Source organism: Paramacrobiotus metropolitanus, unplaced genomic scaffold (genome assembly GCF_019649055.1).
Source record: "Paramacrobiotus metropolitanus isolate TYO unplaced genomic scaffold, Prichtersi_v1.0 Parri_scaffold0000201, whole genome shotgun sequence".
In the NCBI taxonomy this organism is placed as follows: domain Eukaryota; kingdom Metazoa; phylum Tardigrada; class Eutardigrada; order Parachela; family Macrobiotidae; genus Paramacrobiotus; species Paramacrobiotus metropolitanus.
Window position 1 is genome coordinate 134,130 of NW_026570421.1, and position 20,094 is coordinate 154,223.

General features: G+C 51.9%; 3 protein-coding genes across 3 annotated transcripts; all 3 read left to right on the forward strand.

Moving 5' to 3' along the window:
* The first annotated feature begins 952 nt into the window (after positions 1–952).
* On the forward strand, positions 953–4,214 carry LOC129600876 (uncharacterized protein K02A2.6-like). The gene is made up of 2 exons (XM_055499509.1): positions 953–1,748; positions 1,792–4,214. The coding sequence occupies exons 1-2, from the start codon at positions 953–955 to the stop codon at positions 4,212–4,214; spliced, it is 3,219 nt and encodes a 1,072-aa protein (XP_055355484.1).
* A 177-nt stretch (positions 4,215–4,391) lies between these two features.
* Positions 4,392–5,114, forward strand: LOC129600877 (uncharacterized protein K02A2.6-like). The gene has a single exon (XM_055499510.1). It carries the CDS (start codon positions 4,392–4,394, stop codon positions 5,112–5,114), a length of 723 nt encoding a protein of 240 aa, XP_055355485.1.
* Positions 5,115–8,350: 3,236 nt separating this feature from the next.
* Positions 8,351–13,213, forward strand: LOC129600878 (uncharacterized). Its single transcript, XM_055499511.1, has 3 exons — positions 8,351–8,846; positions 9,870–11,072; positions 11,622–13,213. The coding sequence occupies exons 1-3, from the start codon at positions 8,351–8,353 to the stop codon at positions 13,211–13,213; spliced, it is 3,291 nt and encodes a 1,096-aa protein (XP_055355486.1).
* Positions 13,214–20,094: the final 6,881 nt, after the last annotated feature.

Consider the following 20,094-nt stretch of genomic DNA (forward strand, 5'->3'; position numbering starts at 1 on the left):
CCGCCTCCTGTGGATTATGTCGGTACGAAAAAACTGTTCAGATTCATGGGTGTTTAAACTCGAAGGTTTCGCTGTATAGTCATTCCAGAATCGAAACTTCGTAAATATTATGATAACTATTAAAAGCATGAACCAATCATTCAAAAGATGAGCAGTAATTATTTAAAATTTAGTTATTATTATCTTTATTAGCACAGCCGGCGTATATGTATGTGTTACCGCTCTTACAAAAAACCCATTTTTTGGCGCGTCGGTGCAGTTCGAAAGGCGTGTCTACGCAAGCGCCGCACAACCGTGACAACGACTGGTAACCGGTACTTACTTAGTAAAATACTTCGTACCAAGATTTGTATGTGACGGCCTCTAGTTGTGTGTTGTATACGGAATGGCTCGCAAGTGCTTCGATAACACTACGTATCGCATGTGACGCAAAGCATCTTATCAACCTTACTTGGCTTGTGTAACTGGTAAAAACGCGGTACGGCAGAACTGCCGCCGTACGACGATTAACAAATTTTTATTAAGATTGATATCAAAGTTGCTTACTTGGTTAGATAAATCCTCGTCTGCCATGAAGACAGTAGCGCTCGCCACTAGAAGCTTTCGGAGTAAAGCGAGAACCAAAAAACCCATCGCTTGACCATTGATGACAAGCACTGTCTTCCTAACCACCTCCATTAGCGCTGAAAATTCTAGTTTAGTTATCCGCTGATCCGGCTGACCAAGCACATTCTGTAAGCGCTGGATACAGGATCGGATATAGTGATAGTTGTCTGCTGATTCATGTTAATGATTGTCAGTGTGTCAGTGCATAGCAACCGATATGTTGTATTAATGACTTTACGTTACATGATGATTATGCTGTCGTATTACATATTAGTAAGTACCAGAGAGAACGAAGTAAAGACGTGACATAACTTGGCGTGAAGGCCATTTTTGTGGTATTCAACGAATGTCTCTGGACGATATTGGTATTGATTATACCACGAACGTGTTGACCACGTCCGGGCCGCCTACTATGGCAAAAGCAAAGGAATCCCCGACGCTGCTCAAGTTCGAGCCTGGCTCCATGGTGTGGAAAGCATGGCGTTCCCGTTATAACAATTATGTTAAGATACAGGAACTCACCACGGAGGACGATCAAAAGCGGCTGCTGTTGGACTCACTAGGAGTGGAAGCACATGAGATGTTGTTTGCCATGTGTCTTCCTCAAGATCCCGCAGAGCTAAAGCTGGATGAAGTCATTGCCCATCTCGAGCATGCATACGTAAAGAAGACACTGCAGTCAACAGAATGGGCGAAGCAGGAAGTTGGTGAAACCCTTTTGGATTTCGCCAATAAGCTGCGGAGGAAGGCGGTGTTGTGTTCGTTTCCGGCGGACGCGTTGGAGGGGAACATGCGCGCGGCCTTCCTAAACGGAGTCCAAAATGAAGCGACGCAGCGCCATTTGCGAACCAAGGAAATCGATGTTCTGGCGAAAGCACTGGATATCGCAGAGCAGTATGAGCTGGCGCAGCTGAAGCGGACAGCTACTACTACTGAAGTGGCGAGGATCGACGGCGGCCAGAAGGGACGTTCGGGGCCACATCCGAAGGGACGTAACGGTGGTACTCGACCTGGGCGTGGTGACGGCAACAGTGGCAAGATGGCTGGCAGCAGCGGCGCATGCTACGCGTGTGGCGGGAAAGGGCATGTGAAGGCCGATTGCTGGGCGAAGGAAGCGACGTGCAGAAAGCGCGGCAAGAAAGGTCATGTCGCAAAGGCGTGCAAGCCTCCGCCAAGGGGCGACAGGCGGCGGCGGCCGTCGGACGTGGACAGTGCAGGAAGACTTTGACGTCCTGGCTATCGGTGATGAAGTGGGTGGATCGATTCGGGTACCGATCACCTTGAATGATGCTCGTGTATCCATGCTGCTGGATACAGGATCCGGTGTGACGATCATCACGGCGAGCACGTGGAGACAGATCGGCTCGCCGAAGCTGACGCCTTACGCCACACCACTACGAAGTTTCACGGGCCATCCGATCCAGGTAATCGGAAGTGCAACGATGCCTGTGGTATATGGACGGACAAGGAAGTCACTGCCCGTCCTCGTAGTGGCCCGTGGAGGCGACGTGCTGGGGCGTGACTGGATCAAAGCGCTAGATCTCAGTCACCTAAGTCTGAAAGAGCTGCAAGTGTCTACGGTGTCAAAGGTCACCGCCCGCGCATCTGTCCAGAGCATTTTGGATCGCCACAGCAGCGTATTTCGCGATGAACTTGGGCACTGCAAGGAATTTAAGGCTCACCTCTACCTAAAGGAAGGTGCGAAGCCGGTCTTTTGTAAGCCACGAACGGTCCCGTTCGCCTATCGGGACGCAGTGGAAAAAGATCTGGACCGCTTGGTGGAAAGAGGGATACTCACGCCTGTGGAGCATGCGGAATGGGCTGCACCTATCGTTGGAACACAGAAGCGAGCAGGAGACATCCGCACGTGTGCTGACCTGAGCACAGGATTGAATGACTCGCTCGACGTGCAAACCTATCCGCTGCCTACTCCCGACGAGTTGTTTGCTAAGTTGAACGGGGGTGACAAGTTCAGCAGCCTGGATCTGGCGGAAGCGTATGCGCAAATAGAGCTGGACGAAGAAAGTAAGAAGCTGGTTGTCATCAACACGCATAAAGGCCTGTTCAGATACAACCGTCTGACGTTTGGAGTCGCAAGCGGACCGAGCATTTTCCAGCAGATTATTGAGCGCATACTGCAAGGCTGCGAGGGCGTGGCGGTGTACATTGACGACATTATCGTCACGGGCAAGACGGACGAAGAACACCAGCGGAACTTGGAAGCGGTGTTAGAACGGCTGGAGAAGTACGGACTGCGAGTGAAACTGTCGAAGTGCAGATTCATGCAGGAATCGGTCGAATATCTGGGTTTTGTGGTGGACCGCCGCGGGCGACACATTTCCCAGGATCGCGTGAAAGCACTGGTGGATATGAAAATGCCCACCAACGTCAGTGAGTTACGTGCATACCTGGGCATGGTAAATCATTACGCCAAGTTCGTACCGAACCTATCCGCAAAGTGCAGTCCGTTTCACCGCCTATTAAAGTCCGGTGCACCATGGGAATGGACGACGGAGTGTGCAAAGCAGTTTCAGGCACTCAAGGAAGAAATTGTCCACGCAACGTTCCTGGTGCATTTCAATCCCGCAATGCCGTTGGTGTTGGCAGCGGATGCGTCGCAGTATGGCGTGGGCGCGGTTCTGTGTCACCGTTTTCCCGACGGAACGGAAAGGCCGATTGCGCACGCGTCCAAGAGCCTGTCAGCGGCGGAAAAGAATTACGGACAAATTGAAAAAGAGGCACTCGCGCTCGTCAACGGCTGTAAGAAATTCCATCAGTACGTGGCCGGCAGGGAGTTTACGCTGTTAACGGATCACAAGCCGTTATTGAGCGTCTTCGGCAAGCGGAAAGATGTCCCAGTGGTCACGGCCAATCGTCTCCAGCGGTGGGCGTTGTTGCTCATGGGATACAGCTTTTCCATAGAGTACCGCCGCACCGAGGAGTTTGGTCAAGCAGATGGTCTCAGCCGACTGCCGCTCCACTCCACACAGTTGGAGAAATACCCAAACCTGGGGATGGACAACGTAGTGAGCGCGCTGCATGTGGAAAGTGCGGAAAATATACCCGTGCCCGTGGAAGACATCGCAAGGGAAACGGCTGCCGATGCGGAGCTCCAGGAAGTTCGCCAGTGCATCAGTCGCGGCTGGCCGGAGTCCGTAAGCGATCGAATGCGGCCGTACAAGAAGGTGCAGCGCGAGCTCAGTGTGCTGAATGGCTGTGTGTGCTGGGGGTCGCGCACGGTTATTCCTGAGAAGTATCGTCCCAGGATACTGAAGCACCTGCACGCAGCACACATGGGCGCCGGAAAAATGAAAGGTGAGGCGCGAGGCTACTGTTGGTGGCCATCGATGGACAGGGAGATTGAGCAGGTCGCCAAGGACTGCCGAATATGCACCGAGCGCGCGGGTGAGACAGCGAAAGTTCCGCTAGCGCAGTGGCCGGTGCCTGATGCTCCCTGGAAGCGTGTCCACATGGACTTTGCCGGTCCATATCGAGGCACGATGTTGCTCGTGGTGGTGGACGCAATGTCCAAATGGCCGGAAGTGGTGCAAATGAAGCACGCAACAACGGAAGGAGTGATGGAGGCGCTGCTCACGATGTTCAGCTGATACGGTGTGTGCAATGAAGTAGTGTCGGACAACGGCACACCATTCACATCGCTACAGTTTGTGGATTTCTGCGCCAAGTATGGCATCAAGCACACCAGGACGCCTCCAGGTCACCCGCAGTCGAACGGGCAGGCCGAGCGGTACGTGCAAACCGTTAAAGACGGAGTTGCAAAGTTGATGGCCGACGGTCATGCTTTGCCGGATGCGTTACGCCAGTTCCTGTGGCGTTATCGCAGCGCGCCGCATGCAACGACCGGGCAGTCGCCGGCCGAACTGTTTATCGGACGGAAGCTCCGATCGACGTTGGACCTTTTGGTTCCCGTCATGGCAACCACGACAGAGCGCAACCGCGAGCGATACCAGAAGAATTTCGATAAGCGGACGAAACCGAAAGAGTTCCACAGTGGTCAGCTGGTGCTGGTGCGCGACTACCGGTTGAACCGCACAGTCGATTGGATAAGCGGGAAGTTGGTCAAACGTTACGGCACAAAGGTGTGGGATGTTAAAGTCGGCGATCTGATTTGGCGTCGACATGTAAATCAGATGCGACCGCGAAGTTGGCTGGAAATGCATGAAATGGTGGAAGCAGATGTTCCACCATCACTCAACGCGGAAGCACCACCGCCTACGAATGACCTTCCGGAAATGACCAGTACAGCGGTGCCATCATCTACTGCGAACGAGGCAGAGACTGCTAAGCCGGAACCTGACGAGCCGAAAAGTCAACCCGATTCAGCGAAGTTTTCCCAACCGCAGAAGCCCGCTGAAACCAAGCCTGCTACAGTGAATAAGCCGCAGGCTACGAAGCCCAAGAAGACCAAACCGGAACCGGTGGAACCACGTCGTACAGCAAGGGCGAACGCTGGAATAGCTCCTAAGCTGTTAATACATGAGCAATAAGTTCTTTCAGTTTTTGTTTGTGTTTGTGAAGTGGGTTCCCCACTTGGGGAAGGTGTCAGTGTGTCAGTGCATAGCAACCGATATGTTGTATTAATGACTTTACGTTACATGATGATTATGCTGTCGTATTACAAATTAGTAAGTACCAGAGAGAACGAAGTAAAGACGTGACATAACTTCAATGATGTAAGTCCGTTCAATTCACTGAAAATTTTACACTTGCCTCCGTGGCAAAACCAAAAAAAAAATCAAGGGAAATGAAAAAAGCTAGTACGATCACAACATCGAGGACTTTCGATCGAAATCTGCACGTTATTGATTCAGGATTCACCGCAATGCACCGTGTAAAACAGCAGAGTCGTCATCAAGTTGAACAGTGGAATACCCAAGTGACAAGTCGTACTCTTATTTCAGTTTATACTTTATACCGAAAAGACTAAAATTATTGTGCCAGCCTGCCAGCCGCCAGGAGTGCTTCTACGCATGTATACTTCGTACCAAATTACTTAAAAGGAAGATTATTCATGAGACGCTTTTCTCGTTAGTCAGACCCGTCAGCCTATTCCATGTTTGAACGACCAGACACAAATAAGAAGAATTATTATTTAATAACAATGATCAGTAACTGCTGTTATGAGCCCCTCTCTCAGCGGTTCCAAGCTTTCCGCTCTCTTTTCTACCGGGCAGTTTTTGCGCATCTGTGTACATAAACTGAACAGATAGCAGGTCACAGGCTATGTAACAAGGATTGTCGGGGTATTTGTGTGTTTGTCTGCCTCTGCAGAGTGCAGATCACCCTCTACCCCCTTCTTCCTCTCAAATCGATACTTGAGAAAGCAGACGTCTTGTCTAAACTTTGGCAGGTGCTGTTTCGCTTTCTGAAAAGACAAAACCCTTGCATAAAGAAAATGCGAAGCGGATAATTGGAGGGAGTTTATAGCGGTTGCTACAACTTTGTGGCTACGTGCTATCCCCTCCCCCAATGCACGAATGCTAGTCTGTTCGCATAAACTCATCGCCAGCTTGCTACACTTCTAGATGATAGCAAGAAAGTAGCCAGTTGACCCAGTTCACAGCGGCTTGCTACGACTAGACGGCACCCGCCCGGTGGGACCGTAGAAGGCAACCGCCCACAGTAATGGCAGGTAGCAACAGCAGCGCCCGCCCACCGCTACGGCAGCGGACAACCTCTTATGGTGGCGGGTTACTTGACTATGGCAAGCCGATATTAGGTATATGGCAAGCCGACATTATATACATTATGGCAAGCCGATATTAGGTATATGGCAAGCCGACATTATATACATTATGGCAAGCCGATATTAGGCGTATGTACTCGTAATATTGCTCTTTTCCGAAAATTATTTTAATCCGCTTTTAACTTTTTAACTTATTGTACATATGAAACATTTTTTATTTATTTGATTTGTTTCAAGATTTCATCTTCAAAATCTAAATTGAAATCTTTGCAAATTTTAATTTTGAAATTTGAAGTTTAGTTGTAAGTTGAAATTTTAAAAAAATTTAAGTTCTGTTAGAGGCACGACAGCCTGCGTGATAGATACGCCACTTTGCGTATGCGTATCACTGCACACATGCTGATTCGCCCTCTCTTGTACGTACGTGAGTGGCTGCACTGCACTCTCCGCCTAGCGGATACACCGCGGGCGCACTCACTGAGCATACTTGCTCTCTCGCTCCTCTCTCTCGCTGTATGACTCAGCGCTTATACGCTCGCGTTGGATACGAGTCCAGTCTGCGCACTCACATTCCTTGTGTCTGGACAGCGTGACGCCGTTGCCGCCAGCACATTCTATTCTCGACAATTCATTACGCGTAGAACTCGCTCGCAGCAACTTGACTGCTGATTTTCGGCCAGACATTGGCTTTGTTGTGTTTTTTCTCCCGCAATCACGCGGTATTTGCTCCACTTTATTTGTACAATAAAGGCACCTGTGAGCCCCTGCGCTTGCCTGTCACATGGTAAGCAGATCGTCTGGTTTTTCGGTTTATCGGATCCTTTGAGGAGACGGTAAAGGCATAACTTGCGGAGAACTCGAAGAACCCACGGTTGAAAACAGATTGACTGCGAACGCAGCCTCTGCTTCAACCTGGTCTTTGCTGTCTTGCGACTGTGGTAGCAACAGGTTGATCGCAAAAGCGATCCCTGCCACCTTCGCTTGCCCTATCTTCCGTCTCTCCCACACAAGGAGAGCAACTTGGCTGACTGCCCCAGACGGACGAGCGGGAACTTCCCCACCGCAACTGACGGGACAGGCCCAGAAGAGAGCCTGCAGCGCGTAAGGATCCTCTCAACAATCGGGGACCTTCTCCTTGAACGGAGACCCGCAACTTTAACGGCGGAATTCGACCTCCCAACAGCGGATCACCGACCTCCACGGACACCAGTAACAAACCGGTAAAGTCCTGGTTACAGGTCGACACAGGTCGAATCTAGGTAGAATTCCTAGTTTCTAACGGCTAAAAGTAATTTCTAACGAAGAAATTTTACTTTTCTACGGTAAAAAGTTAATTTTTGTCGGAGAAACCGACCTACAAAGTTACTTTTACCGACCTAACGGACCACTCTGTGTAACTGACCAGAGGTCGGTCATCGTCTTACTTTTTTGATCTGACGGATTTTCCACCGTCAGAAAAATTTCTAAAAAACCTAGAAATTATTTCTAACGGTTAGAAATTAAAATTTCGACCAGAAAACATCTCTGATCGACCTAAAATTAATTTTGTTTTTCCGCGAAAATAAGCGCGAAAATCAACGAACTTCCTTGTGACGTCAGAACGCTCGATTTTCAGTACTTTGAGGCTAGCCAATCAGCGTGCAGGGGAAACTTCCCATAAGCTTAACATAGGCGTGAATCATCATTTTTTAAATTTTGCACGCGGCTCGCATTCTGTGACGTAGGCAGTGAAGTGCAAGACCACTTAACCCTGTGACGTCATACTGGTCAGCACAGTAGTATAGGACGTACTCTACTGTAGTACCTTATCATACTGTACTGTACCATAGTACTGTACTGTAACGTTGTGTACTGAGTCACACACAGACACATCAACAACAACAACATCAAGTCGGACCATCCTGACCCTCGGAAGTTCCGGAACCAAAAGACGTTCCTGATTCAATTGAACATCCCCACATAAGGGATAGTTCAATTTATTGTGCAACAGCACAAGTCTCTCGTCGGTTCCACTTGAACCAACCTGACCCGACAACAATGTCGAACCCGAAAGAGAACGAATACGCCCGAAAGTTCAACACGGACTATTCGCGGCGCTTGACCTCAAATGCACCGTACTCACTTCGGCACTCCGGTCAGGATAAGAGTCAGCCGTCATCAACGGACTCAACGAAATCGGTCGAGGCACGGGAGAAGCGTAACGAGCGGATCCTCCTCGCCGATTCCAACCCGACATCTGATGACAGCTTCGAGGACGCCCACGATAAGACGTTCCTCGAGCCCAAAGCTGACTTAGCAGCCCCGTCCCACCCGACCGGGGGGGAATCGGAGAAGCTGCAGGCTGAGACCACATTGTCTCATGCCGAGGCGGAACACCCACATGGTGTACCGACCTCCTTGGACTCAACAGAAGGACCTCAACTGAGCTCACAGAAAGCTCAGGAGTCGGTAACGACCATGAAAGTCACCGACTCTGGACGCAAATCACCCAACCAGACGGATAATGCGAAGAAGTCGACCTCGCCTAACTCGGGTAAAGCGACTTCACCGACCTTGAAGGTCGGGAGGCAACCGATAACAGAAATCGGTCAAGTCCAACCGACAACAGAAGTCGGTAGGGCTCCACCAACCTCAAAGGTTGGCCAACAGACACCGGCCTCGGAGGTTGGTTATCCTCAACCGGACAGGAAGGAAGGTCAATCGTCACCAACCAAGGACGTTGGCCACAGGAGGAAGGAAATTGGGGAAATCCAACCGACCACAGAAGTCGGTAGGATCTCACCGACCAACAAGGTCGGACCACTTCCACCGACCAAGGTCGGGCAACAGCAACCGACCTTGAAGGTCGGTCAACATCAACAGACGATGGAGGTCGGACAACAATCTCCGACCAAGGAAATCGGTAAAGTCCAACCGACAACAGAAGTCGGAAGGATCACACCGACCAAGAAGGACGGAAGTCCATCGACCAACCAGGTCGGACCTCGTCCGATAACACAAGTCGGAACCGAGGTCGGACAACTCCAACCGACCTGGAAGGTCGGACAACAGCAAGTCGGTCAAGCCCAACCGACCTCCCTGGTACAGAATCCAGTGGATAGCAGGTCGGACAAGGAAGCCCAGCGGTCCAAACTAATGGTCAAAATGGGAGAAACTGAGGCGCCGCCACGAAGCGGACCTTACCCAGCTGGATCACCGATCAACATACCAATGCCTAACGAGAAGGCTATCTCACCGCTGAGTCGACCTTCGCCAACAGAAAGCAGGTCGACCCGAGCAACAGAAGCTCAACCGAAGGTGAAATCGGACAAGTCGCCAACAAGTCGACCTGTCGACTTACTGAAGAAGCAGTCGCCACCAATGTTCGAGCTTGGCGACTCGGGTAGTGAAACGCCACCACCCATGGACGACGTTTTTGACACAACAGTAATGTCACGTCCCAGTAGCAAGGATGGATTCTTCCGAACGCCGGTGGCACCCCACTTGGGTAACCATAGGTACCAAGCAAGCATGCTTGAGTACACGGCACGGAAGTGGATTGCATCCACACCTCCAGAAAAGATCGAAGACGTCAATCGACTCAGGAAACGATGCCAGGATTTGATAACTCAAATCGTCCTGGCCGACCAAATCGTTAACTCCACGGAAAGTCAGATGTCACGATCGGAGGATACCCATAAGCTTGAACGAAGGCGATGGGAAAAAGAACTCGCTGAAGCCAACAATGGCATAGCCGCTCAACAGCGCCGGATAGAACATCTGGAAAGCCACCTCAAGAGGTCCGACAACCCATGTCGGTACGACTTCGAGGAGGTTGGACGACTTAGAAGTACACTTGCGACGTCGGTGGAATCGGTCTTTGAACTTAAAAGACGGCTCGCCACCGTGGAAAAAGACCTGGCTGACACACAAACAGCCTTGGTTGAATCGGAACTGGCAGCAGGAACATTCCACCAACAGTTCAATCAAGCCAACGAAGAGGCTGAAGTGTACCGAAACGAAGTCGACAGATACATTGTCGAACTCAAGCAGGCCGACGACGAGGTCGACCGGCAAAGACACCGTATCGAACAACTCGAGACGGAGATGGAAATTCTCTTGGCCAGGGCAGGACGACAGTTAATGGCTCACTATAGCCAACAACCTGCCTCACCTGACCGAAGTAGAGCCATTACCGACCTGGAACAAGCAAACGCCCAACTGGTCGACCAGGTTTACGGACTTAACGATGTGCTGAAGGAGGAACAGAGACTCCGAGCACAGCTGGAACACAGCTTGGCGGAAGCCCAGAAAGTGTATGAAGCGCAACAGAACCGCATCACACACTTGGAAATCCGCGAAAACGACCTGTACAACTATGGTCTGGATGCGGATAAATATATCGATGACTTAAATCGATATATCGATGAGATGACCAAATACACCGACGACTTGGATACGGAGGTACGGTGCCTCCAGGAGGAAACGAAACACCTGGAACAATCCAGGACGGACCCTCCATCCTACAGGACTTCGATGGCAACGGACTTCCACTTTGAACCGTCGCAAACTGTTCGAGATATCCTGTGGGACATCCAACCTAAGGAGCAGAAGAAGGAACCGAACTTCTTCGTGGGTGTGGTGACAAACAACCCGCTCACCGGAACTCCACCGCAGCAACAGCCGCTGCCCCACCGTCCAGAACCGGAACGGAATACATCGACTGCGGCACCACATGTGCCAACGTCAAACGTGCCGACAACGACGACGGCCACGCTAGGTACTTACACGAGTACCACGTATGCGACGCACACATCGACGCATGCGCCAGCGCCCACTACGTCCCACCCGAATGGACTAGCGCCTAACCAATGGGGCGCAGGACGGCGACTGGCGGAGCGAACAGGCTCACACCCCAACATGGATGACTTCGGACGCTTAACGATAAGCGACTCCGATTATCAGCGGACACGAGCTAGGTCATACAATAATGACCTTCCTCAAGCAGGACGCGGCGGACAACCGGACCCGGAACGTCCTCCCGCCACTCATCCGGAAGATCCTCAGTACGCGCCTCGGTTCCGACCCATAGAAGGTCGAGTACCACCGAGAAGGCCGTTTAGAGGCCAGTTTGGAAGAGTGAACGACCTTCCAGCTGGATTCTACCAGCAGCCACAACGGCCCCCACGAGCATCAGCTCCCCAGCCGGAACCATACCCGGCCGGACATCCAGACCAACAAGGTCGGGGATACCAAGACCAACAAGGTCGGGGATATCCACAACAACAGAATTATGGATACCCGGATCAACAGAATCAGCATTACCCAGACCAACAGGGTCGGGGATACGCGGAACAAGGTTGGGAAGCAAACCCTCCCCCACCGCCTGCCATGGACGCCCAACAAGCGGCTAACCGGGCATTCCAGGAAACGATGATCCGCGTGTGTGCCCGCGGACGTAAGCAGAAATTGCCGGAATACGACGGCGACCATAACAAACTCGAGGGATGGTTGAAACAAATCCGTCGATTCTACGCGGAAGCACAAGAATGGCATGAATCGGATCACACGTTCATGACAGACCTAATCTCACGACTCGAAGGCCAGGCCGCACAATGGCATAGGGACACCGCCGGCAGTGAACCAGCCGGAGGATGGCCAGTCAACCTTTGGTTGGCTAAGTTCGAAGAACGGTTCGGCGACAAAAACAAGGAAATTAACGCCGTAACCGCCATGGCCAAACGAAAGTACCGCTTTGGACAAGAGACGCCGGAACAGTACTATGACGCCATGATGAACATCAAGTCCCGATGTGACACCATCACGGACCAGATGGCACTTTTCCATCTGAAGGATAACATTCACGAACCCAAGTTACGAGAAGCCTTGGAGATTCGTATGCCGGCAACCCCGGTAGAACTGCGTGACTACATACGCCAGTTCGTAAACGGAAAGGAGATGTACGACGTGGTGAAGGGATCACGGGATACCGACTATGCCCGGGTCCGAGCAACAACGCCTACACCAGCTCCTTTACCGCAGGCGCCAGTACAAACAGTGTACCAGCCATACATGATGCCGGGATACCAAAGTCCACCGGCAACGTACGTGCAACCGACCGTACCAATGACGCCACCTGCGCAAATGGCGCCGGTCCAGCAACCGACCTGGGCCGGAGTGGCGGCTGTCAACGTGGCAGCACCCCAACCAGTAGCCGGAGCCCCAACAAATAACTACGGAGGCCCAAGTCCTGGCTCTGGAGGTAACCAGAATAACGGAAATTCTGGCTATAACCAAAACCCAAACCAGGGATACCCCGCTTACGGTCAGAATCCCACACAAGGATTCGGCGGCGGAGGTTATGGTCGCGGAAAAGGACGTGGCGGCGGAAATCGCGGTCGCGGTAACCGCGGCGGAGGCGGAAACCAACAGGGTAACCGACCTCCCCAAGCACAACAAGGTGCTCGGCAATATATGACTTATGTGGATAAGATGGAACAACTGTTCCTCCAATGGACGCTGGCTGACAGCTTCACTTGCCACTTTTGCAAGTTCGGGAACCACCCCCAGGCACGCTGCGCGTTCATCGGCACTCGGGTACAGGACAACCCGAATCGCCGTTGGTACGAGGATTGGCATACGCGATACCTGACGGGAGGACCGTTGGGTTCGGCCAACCCGAACTCGGCACAGATCGTGCCACCCCCGCGCCAACGCCAACAAGGAGGAGGCTCGGGCGGCGCTGGTAACGGAAACCAGCAGGCCGGCTCAGGAAATGGGTCGACCGGAAATCGCAGGAACAGCGGTGGAGGTCAACAAGGATCTCCGGAACAGCGGCAAATGCTACCGCCACATCAGCCCTTTGGCTCGCCGTCACCCAACAATGGGCCGGCTCGGGGAAACTCCTCGGGAAACGCTTAAGGTCGATGAGCCCCGGTGACTCATTCGACCTGCGACATCCCACCGAACCACCGGACAAGGATAACCCTACTAACCAATTGTACTTTAACCGGACAGAATCACCTGAACCCACAACAGAAGGGGTAGACATCCAACAGATGGATGCATTGGTCAGACAACTTGGTCTGAACCATAACAGTACGGAAGAAGAGTTCGTGAACGCATTGTCGGCTTCAACAGAAGAAGCCACAACGGCCAGAACAATGGCAGAACGACTTGGAATTTCTGTCAACAATGGCAAAATCGAGGCCCGGACCGGAACGCAACGAATGCCCGACCTATCTGACCCAGCGCATCAACTCGGCGCTGGAACGTCAGAGGTCGGAACGCAGGGATTGCCCGGAACGGCCGACCCAATGCATCAACTTGGCGTTGGAACGTCAGAGGTCGGAACGCAAGAAATGCCCGACCCAAGCAGCACAAACAATGTGACTGCGCCGCCCGCCACAGAAAGTGACGCAGGACGGACCGGCCATGGAAGTTGGACCGGACTGCCGGTGAGAAGAAACTCAACCGAGCAGCCCAGACAAGGGCCAAGACGCGGAGGACCGGGACGCCGATTCACGCAAACGGGCAACAGAAACTACCCCCGAGTATCATCCGCACGCGCAACGGATCGATACGCTGCGACAATGGCAGCCATCGACCTCACCGAAGAATCGGAAGGAGAAGTCGAAATATGGGAAGAAGTCCCACTGGAAGCACAGGTACCTACTTACTCTCGGCCGGAGGAGGCGGACCTCTTCCAACCTCAACCGGCAAGAACTGTAGCCGGATCTCGGACGTTCGTAAACCTCGATTACATGTGGTCACAATTGAGGCCAACGGAAGCCTCGATGCAAGAACGGATACGAGAGCAAACACGACGGTTCGAAACCACCGACGTGCTGGAGGACGGAGTAGCTAACCGACCTCAGGTACATGAAGTGGTCGTAACCGAAGTGCAACCAATCCAAGGCACGCTGACGCCAACAGAAGGTGGACCAGTTTCCTTGATTCCCGTCACACCGACAGTACGGGAAGTGACCTTCGAAAAAGGGACTCACGAGAAACCGAAGACGGTCAGAGCCTGGACACACGCAATCCAGATCGGACCAACGCCCACAATGGCGATGCTCGACACAGGAGCGGAGACTTCGCTGATCGAACAACGGTTTTGCGAACAAAACGACCTGCCAATGCAATCTCTTGGCCATTACACTCGGATACTTGGCGTAGGCGGACAAGTTGCCTTCACCGTAACTCACTGTTGCACCGTACCGGTAACGCTGCAGGGATTTACGAGCCATCACACTTTCCACGTTCAACCAAACAACGCGGATATCCCAGTGTTACTTGGATGTGATTACCTTCATTCCAAGTTCACCTTCGTGCTAACGCCCATTCCTAACCCGGAACGACCTGGAGGAATGACGGTAGTGCAGTCTATCCCGATACCAGAGGCATCGGGCACGGTAATAAGTGAAGCGAGGATAAGTCGGCTTGATCACCCGTCAAACCCTCCGCCCAACATTTGCCGTGACTGCCGGGACACTAACCGGACTCTGATCGAGGAAATGCAACTGCACAACGCCATTGAAGCGTACGAAGAACGGATACGGACCGGAAAACTACGTCCGCAGAAACGCATACTCAAGACGGTAGTCAGGTCTATCCCGATACCAGAGGCACCCGCCACGGAAGCGGATGCCATCTTAGAAGTCCAACAGAAGTATCGGACTTGGTTCACGGGAATTCAACATTTCCTTAACCGACGGACGTTGGAGATGTTAGCAACTCTGCAACAGAACGGAGCGGTCACTACGGACCAGATACAGGAAGCACAACGGACATGCGAACCTGTAATAGCTCTCACCGAAGACATCGATGATGAAGCTTGGGAATGGGAAGATGAACGAGTCCCAATTCACCGGCAGTACATGGAATACGGACTTCCTGTACCACGCCCTCTGGAGATACCCTGCCAAGAACTGGGCGGAGCACTCTTCAGTTACATGCGACAAGTACAGTTGTATGGAGAATCCACAACAACTACGTTTTGGAAACGGTACGGCGAGGATACCTCAATAACAAGGAAGATCCCCGACCCGTTACCGGCAACAATGGAACACTCACCGAAGGATGTGAGGTTCGTCAACAGTCTGGAGAAACCGACTGAAAACACACAAATCGGCGAAACTGACCGACCAGAACGTTGCATAATCTGCAACGACAATATTGATGGAGTCATCCGGACGCTGAAGACCCATCATGACCTGACTTGGGTTGACGGCAGACCGTCGTCACCGACCCCTCCGCAACCAGATCGGAAGGTGAACCCAAGCCGGAAAACTAAGTCTGTAGTTAACCATTGGCTGAGCAACATAAGCCCACAGCCATCCGACCTGGAGAAACAGGAAGGAGAAAGTCGACCGACCCAACCGACGGATACGGCCGACCTACCGACCTCAGAACTTGCAAAAGGCAAGGTGCCACCGACCACAGAAGTCGGATATGGTAACATGCCAGAGGTCGACCTTGAAAGTGGATCAGCCATAGAGTTCGAAGACTACGATTCGGATGGCTCGGACGTACAAAGTTCGAGTGATTCACCGGACACGGACTCCGATAATGAACCTTCGGAAGAATCCGAAGAGGATGATGATGAAGAATTCGACCCGTCAGTACGAAACTGCAGGTCGGACAAACCGCGGAATGACGACTCGGATGACTCTTCCGAGGAGGATGGAGAACCGACCTATGACGTCAGGCTAACAAAAGCATTGCGGTCCATCATCCATACTGAACTTATAGTCGACACTCCTCCGGAACAAACCGGACAGGAAAAGCCAGTCGACGCCGAACAACAGGCAGAACTGGAACAACTTCAAATTCTGAGAGAATTTGGAGGAGGTGAACCGGAGAAAGACGATCTCCGACCTTCGACGATAGTAGTCCAGCAGTTGTCAACGGAACAACCAACACCGGTTAACTTAACTGACCAACAGAAGTCGGAGCAACCGCGCCCACAGAAGGTCCGGATTGCAAAAGTTAACTCAATTACGGAGTTGAACTTGGGCAACAAGCACACCACCATACTGTTCATCATCTGGACACTGGAGCCCGTTCATCGACTCGATGAGCCGGCTAGACCGACAAGAGATGGATCTACAGCGACATACAACCGGACATCGACAACGAACACGTCGAGTGGGACCTCCCACATGGAATCGCCAAGACATGGCCGCAAAACGGAACCAAGGCCATCACCAAATTTGAAATTTTCGAGGCGACAGAGTCAGAGCTCAACGGAAAGTAAAACTCCTACCTCGGGCGATAACCCAAGTCCATGTCGTTATGGATGTAGCAGTATCCACCGGACAGAAACTAATGTACCTTGGTGGATCCGACCCCCAACGAGACGGAGTCGAAATGATGGATGGCGTAACGAAACATGACGGGAGACGATTTACCGTCATGGTAGCCAACCACACTCACCGTGAGGTCACCTTACGAAAAGGCGTACCCATGGGCAGAGTCGAACCGTTCCAAATGATGACGGACGACCAAAGAATCGAAGAAGCGAGAATACGCTCAGCTCAAGTAGAGGAAGAAGACGCGGAATCCCAGGAGGAACGACGAAGAATCATCGACTCCATGAACTTCGGTAAGAACTTAACAGCAACTTGCCCAACTTAAGGCAGTTGCCTGGGAATACCGGACCGTCTTCCCAACCTCGAAGAAACCATATGGAGATGTCAAAGGTGTAACACACCATTGACGTCCAAGGTGCACAGCCGATCAAGATGAACCCCACCAGAACAAGCTGGAAAGGAAGGGAATTCATCCAGAATGTGCAGGAGATGCTCGACCAAGGAGTCATCGAACCTTCATCGGCTGCATGGAGTTTCCCCGTCGTCTTAGCCGCGAAACGGAACGGAGACGGCACGGTTGGAACTCCTTCTGCATCAACTACATAAAGTTGAATGCAGTAACGAAGAAAAATAATTACCACTACCGAACCCGGACGAGCTACTGGACCAGTGCGCCGGAATGGAGTACTACGGTAAAGTAGACTGTCAGTCCGGCTTTTGGCAAATTCCCATGGATGAAAACTCCAAGGATTACACAACCTTCGTAACACCGGAGGGAATGTGGAGATTCAATCGTATGCCATTTGGAGTCTGCAACGGACCAGCGACCTTCCAGATGCATATGGACAAGATCACGGCATCAGCCCGGAAGAAAGGCGTGTTCGCATACATTGACGATATCATCTTCTTCGGTAAAACTTTCGAAGATTTCGTCGAGGCTTTCCGAGCGACTCTCGAATGCCTCAGAGATGCCGGATTCACCATCAAACCCCCAAATGTGAGGTCGGAACGGACAAAATGCTGTTCCTCGGACACGTCCTCAGTAAAGACGGAGTCCAAACCGACGATGAAAAAGTCGCAGCCATAGCTCAACATGACTACAGACGGAACGCCAACTGAGGTCGTTCCTGGGTTGTAACTACTATCGGAAGTTCATCCGAGGATACGCCCAGAAGACATCAAAGATGTACGAGCTCCTACGGAAGGACCAGAACATCAAAAGGATTGGACAAAGCCCACGGCTGAGTTCAACGAAATTAAGAAGGCGTTAACAGAAGCGCCCGTACTGGCGAAGTTCGACCCGTCGAAAGAGACCGTCATCGAATGTGACGCAAGCGGAGCCGGACTTGGCGCGGTGTTATCCCAGGACGGACATCCGATCGCCTACGCCAGCAGAGTCTTACACGGACCTGAACTCAACTATGGTTACAGAATGGGAATGTTTGGCCGTGGTATGGGCAGTGCAGAAATTCAAGCACTACATCGACCATGGACCTTTCACCGTACAAACGGATCACCGAGCATTGCAGAACCTGCTCAGATGCGAGTCAAACCGACCTGGCATCAACCCTCGGCTAACACGATGGGCACTGGCTTTACAAGGACGGGACATAACCATCAAGTACAAGCCAGGAGTATTCTGCGACAATGCGGACGCCTTGTCGAGGTGGCCACTCGAACGGAGTGACGACAAAGATCCACATGAAGAGTTGGATCAGGTGCCTAACTTCGAAGACTTTAAGGACGAAATTAAAGTCTGCACCGTACGGACCTTACGACGTCTGAAGGATAACGCATACAAGAAGAAGAAGAGGGATGAGAAGGAATCACCGGAAATTCCACTTCCACCACCTCTTCCCGGATGTAACGTCATTTCAGACTGGGATGACCTAAGTACCACAGAAGTACGGGTCGTCAACGTACCAGCTCCGAAGACGCCGGAACCGAACATAACGGAACCGACCATCCGGACCGCAAACACAGCGGAAGAGTTGGACGAGTCAAGCCCACATGGCGAGACACTCGTACCGCCCGTGTCAACAAACGCGGAATTGCGAAAAGCACAGCTGCGAGACCCGCACTTGAGGAAGATAATCGACGAACTGGAGAACCTGGATAAACTCGACTACAAGTCGAAGTACACCGAGCACTACCAGATGGCCCAAGGACTCCTATATCGATTGAAGACAATTAACGATAAGCTGGAACGATGCTTTGTCGTACCTCTTTCATGCGAACGACATCATACGCTCGCTACATGATGGAAAACCGGAAACCACTTCGGACGCGATAAGACGGTGAAGCACTGAAGTTGCGCTACTATTGGGAACGGATGTCAACGGATGTTCGAATACATTCGGAAATGCCGACAGTGCATTTTGTGCAACAAGGTCCGACGTCCCCACCGGGTAAACTCCAAAGATGGAGGTTGGTGAAGCTTGGTATCGCATCTACGCGGACTTCAAGGGACCTTTACCTCGAACGCAGACGAAAGGATACCAATACATCGCAGTGGTAACTGACCAGCTGACGAAGTTCACCATCGCCCGGGCAACTAAAACGAACACCGCGAAGGAATTTGAAAAGTTCTTCGTGGAAGATGTCCTGCTGAAGTATGGAATGCCGACCTTCATTCACTCGGACCGAGGAACACATTTCACGGCGAAAACATTCGCCAAGGTCGCAAGAATCTTCGGCATCCAACATACACTTGGAACGGCCTATCACCCGGAAGGTCAAGGACAAGTCGAACGGCAAATGCAGACGATATGGGACGGAATACGAAAGTTCTGCAACATGAAGGACGGACACCGTTGGCACAGAGCCTTACCATACGTCGTCTGCGGGATGAACAGAGCAGTCCATGCCTCGACAAAACACTCACCGTATCACATGCTGTATGGTCGAGAAATGACCATGCCCCAGGACTTAGTAGCCGGAACGATGCACCGGAGCAGTATACGGACAAAGAACATTACATCAGGCGGATTAAAGAACGACTTCAACGGGCTCACGAAATTGCGCGCATCAACATCGATGAAGCCTTCGAACGGAGCGCCGAAATCTACAATAAGAAGAAGTCGTCACCGACCTTCAAACCACGGGACAAGGTAACGGTGGAATTTCCAACTAAGGACCCCGCCAGGATGGAACGATATGACGGAGAGTGGACGGTCATCAGTTACGTTGGCCCGAACAACCTACTACTCCGAAGTGAAGACGGACGCGAAGACACCGTAGCCGTCGACCGAGTGAAACTACTTCCAGCCGACGCACGTCGACCAGTAACTCGGTCATCTGGACAAAGAAGCGGATAACGACCTGGGAACCGACCCCACAGAAGGGAAGGCAACCAGTAAGTCGAGTAAAAAGCCGAAGTAACCGTCGAACAACCGGACAAAGCGGACTTAACCAATAACCTGAAGTAACAGTTGAAAAGAGGGTCGAAGGTCGACCTCGGAAGAAACCGCCGATGGACTTCGAGACACC